General features: G+C 52.6%; 1 protein-coding gene across 2 annotated transcripts; it reads right to left on the bottom strand.

The window, feature by feature from the left end:
• Positions 1-817: 817 nt before the first annotated feature.
• LOC127778937 (organic cation/carnitine transporter 2-like) lies at positions 818-3610 on the bottom strand. Of its 2 annotated transcripts, XR_008018582.1 has the most exons (2): positions 1853-3610; positions 818-946 (listed from the first exon to the last, which is right to left on the bottom strand). XR_008018582.1 is itself a non-coding variant. In XM_052305588.1 (1 exon), the coding sequence occupies exon 1, from the start codon at positions 3527-3529 to the stop codon at positions 1931-1933; it is 1599 nt and encodes a 532-aa protein (XP_052161548.1). In that variant the 5' UTR covers positions 3530-3610; the 3' UTR covers positions 1807-1930. The 2 variants fall into 2 exon arrangements, 1 of the variants encoding a protein (XP_052161548.1); XM_052305588.1 differs by lacking the exon at positions 818-946 and having other exon boundaries at positions 1807-3610.
• Between the last annotated feature and the right edge of the window lie 260 nt (positions 3611-3870).

The following is a 3870-nucleotide window of genomic DNA, read 5'->3' as shown; positions in this document are numbered from 1 at the left end:
CGACATCAGCTTCCTGACATCGGCTACATCGACCACGGCTACTCTACGTACGGCTTCATCGACCACGGCTTTTTCGGCTCCTTCATTTTGGCTACGTCGACAATGGCACAAAGGGCTATCATCTGTGTTGAGCACTCTTGCCGGTTTCTTCTCCAGTCCAAGTGTCCGCGTTGCTCACGCTTGGAATACGGGGGGATGTTTGAGTCATATTAGGATAGGATTGATTTGTGTGGACTCATTCCATATCTATAATTCTTCCTTATCTCCTCCCCATGTACTCCTATATATACCGCCCCCCTGAGGCTCAATACAATCAATCCACGTTACACAGTATATTTCTCCAATACTATCCAACAATTTATGAAAGAAAAAATATATGGATTCTTTTTTTTTCGGTGGGTGGAAAGAAATTTTATATTTTTCCATCTATATTACAAATTAATAATGAAATGGCTTCCACAACAATAGTTTAACATAGAGTCGGAACTAATCAAAGAAGTATAGTAGTGGATCGAGCAAGGTAATTCACAAGCTGCTCATAAGACATGCGCCGGACTGAGAGGCTGATTAGAGGCTGGACACCGGCCTGAAGTCAACATTAGATTTTGTTATTTTTAGCGGTAAAGATGACCATTTTTGCACAATAAACTTGGTTACAATATTAATTTTGACAGAATTAGACAACGGATGAAGGTCTAACGAAAGAATCTCACTATTGAAATGTCCCCAGTGTACCATGCGTGTTCACCGTTCTCCAAATAAAGAAAAGAAAAGCGCGGTTGAAGCAACTTGCTTATCATTGATGTTAAACAAATGGTTTGAGCATATTCCAAATTGGCTGTCATACAGAACTAAATAAACCTTGCATAGCAACAAAGCCAACAACTGTGATCACCAGTCGGCAGATACATGACCTTTTTGGGGTAGTTTCTCCCTTTTTTTCCCCCTGAAAGTTCAGGACCTAAAATAAATTAACGCAGCAACATAGCTGACTTAAACCGATAGTCTTTCACGCAAAGCACATTTTACTTGCAGGGTTGGATACTATAAATTATCTAATCTTACTGCATGCATTTGGGATTGGGAACTAATCACTCGTGTCTGCAAAGCGAAACGACTCACTAGCACATGATAAATTAGTTAAGAACTAGTTTATTTTATAAAAAAAAGAATCAATATGTTTTCAAAGCAACTTTTATGTAGATTTTTTTTTAAAAAAAAACACATCATTGAGCAGATTCGAAAGCGTTTGTGTGAAAAACAAATATAGATGAGTTGGGAAAGTCATAAAAAACTCAGCCTAAATGAATATTCCACTACTATCAAATAGATATGATCAGTACTATGCGCTAGAGAATATGGATTTTAATCCTGGAGAGATGTTCCCAGCATATTTTGGGATCAGATCAGATCTAAGTCAATGCAGACAAGAATTGGTCGCTATGTGGACTTCCAGGTAATGCAAATACTCCCTCCGTACTACTACTAGCAGCGTACTTCCCCAGTCTGTACTTCCCCAGTCTATACTAATAAAGAAGGTCGTTTTGGACAGCGACACGGTCTTCAAAACACAACTTTGACTTCTCGTTTATATAAAAATATTTATCGAAAAGTGATATATGTATACTTTTATAAAAGTATTTTTCAAGACAAATCTATTCATATAATTTTTTACATTTTCAAACTCAATAACTTGAGAATTATTCATGATTTATATTCTTAACGTTTGACTTAAATATTGTCCTAAACGTTACTAGTACGGAGGTACTACTACTAGTTTTTCTCATGGTTCATGCATGCACCAGTGGACATGAATTGATTGTTTATATTGTGCAAGTGGACAGTAGCTTACACGCGAGCGACAGCTTCGCATGGACCAGCACGATCGAGCAAATATCCGGCGCCAAGATGCGAGTTGGAGGCGATCGATCTACACGAGGTCGGCATTGCTATCCATGTCGCCAATGGCGGCGGCGGCCTCCTTGTGCTCCTCCTCCTCCATGGTGTCCGACATGCTCCTCCCCCTCGTCTCCGGCAGGCAGACGGCGAACAGCCCGAGGCAGCCGACGGCGAGCCCGAACACCCCGAACGACCAGAAGCTCCGCTCCCGGCCGAGCGCCACGAGCATGGGCGCCGCCACGCCGCCGAGCACGAGCGCCTGGCGCACCATCCCCACCGCCGAGTTGCGCACCGACGTCGGGAACAGCTCGATGGAGTACATGAGGATGATGTTGAACGCCGTGCACGTCGCGAAGAAGGAGAGCACCTCGGCGGCCATCCGCCCGCCGGTGCCCTCCGGGATGGCCACGCACGCGAGGCTGCACACCCCCGCCGCCGCGGTGAGCGCGACCACCGAGCTCCGCCGGTTGATCCTGCCCATGAGGAGCCACGAGAGGACGGACGACGGGAACTCGGCCAGCGCGTTGTACGTCACGCTGAGGTAGAGGTTGGAGCCCAGGTTGCCGACGTTGAGCGGCATCCCGTAGTAGACCATGCCGACGCCGAAGCTCGCCGTCATGATCGCCACCAGCCTCCGCAGCGCCCACCGCCGCTCCCACATCGACCGCAGCGTCGCGAACACGCCGCCGCCGCCGCCGCCGGCCCCGCCGGCGGCGTCGTCCTCGCGCTCCGTAGCGCACGCGTGCAGCATGGAGAAGCTGCACGTGATGCCGCCGCCGCCGTTGAGCGCCGCGATCTGGCGGACCGTCTCGATGGCGTCGTGCTTCCGGCCGCGCACCAGCAGCCACCGCGGCGACTCCTGGACGAGGAAGTAGAGGAGGATGGCGTAGCCGAGGGACGGGAGCGACGTCCACAGGTACATGCTCCGCCACGACGCCTCCCGGAACGTGTACGCGAGCGCCGGGAGCGACAGGAACCCAACGGTGAAGCAGACGAACCCGGCCACGCTCACCGTGTCGCGCCACCGCTTGCCGACGAGCTCCGTGGACAGGACCAGCGCGCACGTGCCCACCATGGACCTCCCGAACCCGCACACGAACCGCAGCGCCGCGTACGCCCACACGTTCGGCGAGAAGGCCGTGAGCACGCCGGCGACCGACATGGACGCCAGCGACACCAGGAGCATCTTTCTGCGGCCGAGGAGGGAGTCGGCGAGCGTCGTCAGCAGAAACCCGCCGGCGAGGCATCCGGCGAAGAACGACGACGCCGGGAGCGAGACGAGCGCCGGGCCGGCGCACTTGAGCGCCCACTCGGAGACCACCGACGTCTCGGCCGGGCGGTCCCACGCCCACGCGCCGGGAGGGAGCGCGCACGGCGAGGCCGCGCCCGGCGAGCAGGACGGGTCGGCGCCGGCGGTGCAGTGCCAGCGCGGCTCGGCGTCCGTGAACACGGAGATGAACACCTGCTGCGCGTCGAAGGCCCACGCGAAGGCCAGCAGGATCGCCTTGAACAGCTGCCCGGCGCCGGTGGCGCCGATGTAGGTCTCGATGGCGTCGTCGATGGACGGCGCCTTCGCCGGCTTGGCTTTGTAGCTCGCCAGCAGCGGGGTGGTGGTGGCCTCGTCGGCCATTGCCGCAGTGGAGTGTCTCTCTACTCTCTCTCTATCTCTCTCTCTCTTCTTGGCTGCTTTCGCGAGATGCACCTGGAGACGACGCTTGCCGCGATTTTTATACCGAGCCGCAGCCACCAGCAGCCGAGGGGCAAACACGTGAATTTCTGCGGCTCGCAGGGGCAAATTTGCAGTGTTCGTATCCCATCGCCGGTGCAATCTGCACGCTGGAAAACAGAGGTGGTTTCGGTGGATTATCGCGTTCAAATGCCGGGAGTAACATAACAATAATGATTTGTTCTATTCTATTGTATTCTCTTGTACTCCAGTACATTTAGTTTTTTTGGAACAATGTATAGGAG

The sequence above is a fragment of the Oryza glaberrima genome, chromosome 7 (assembly GCF_000147395.1).
Source record: "Oryza glaberrima chromosome 7, OglaRS2, whole genome shotgun sequence".
Taxonomy (NCBI): Eukaryota; Viridiplantae; Streptophyta; class Magnoliopsida; order Poales; family Poaceae; genus Oryza; species Oryza glaberrima.
The sequence above is the reverse complement of the archived record's forward strand: the minus strand, read 5'-3'. Positions and strand labels throughout refer to the sequence as shown.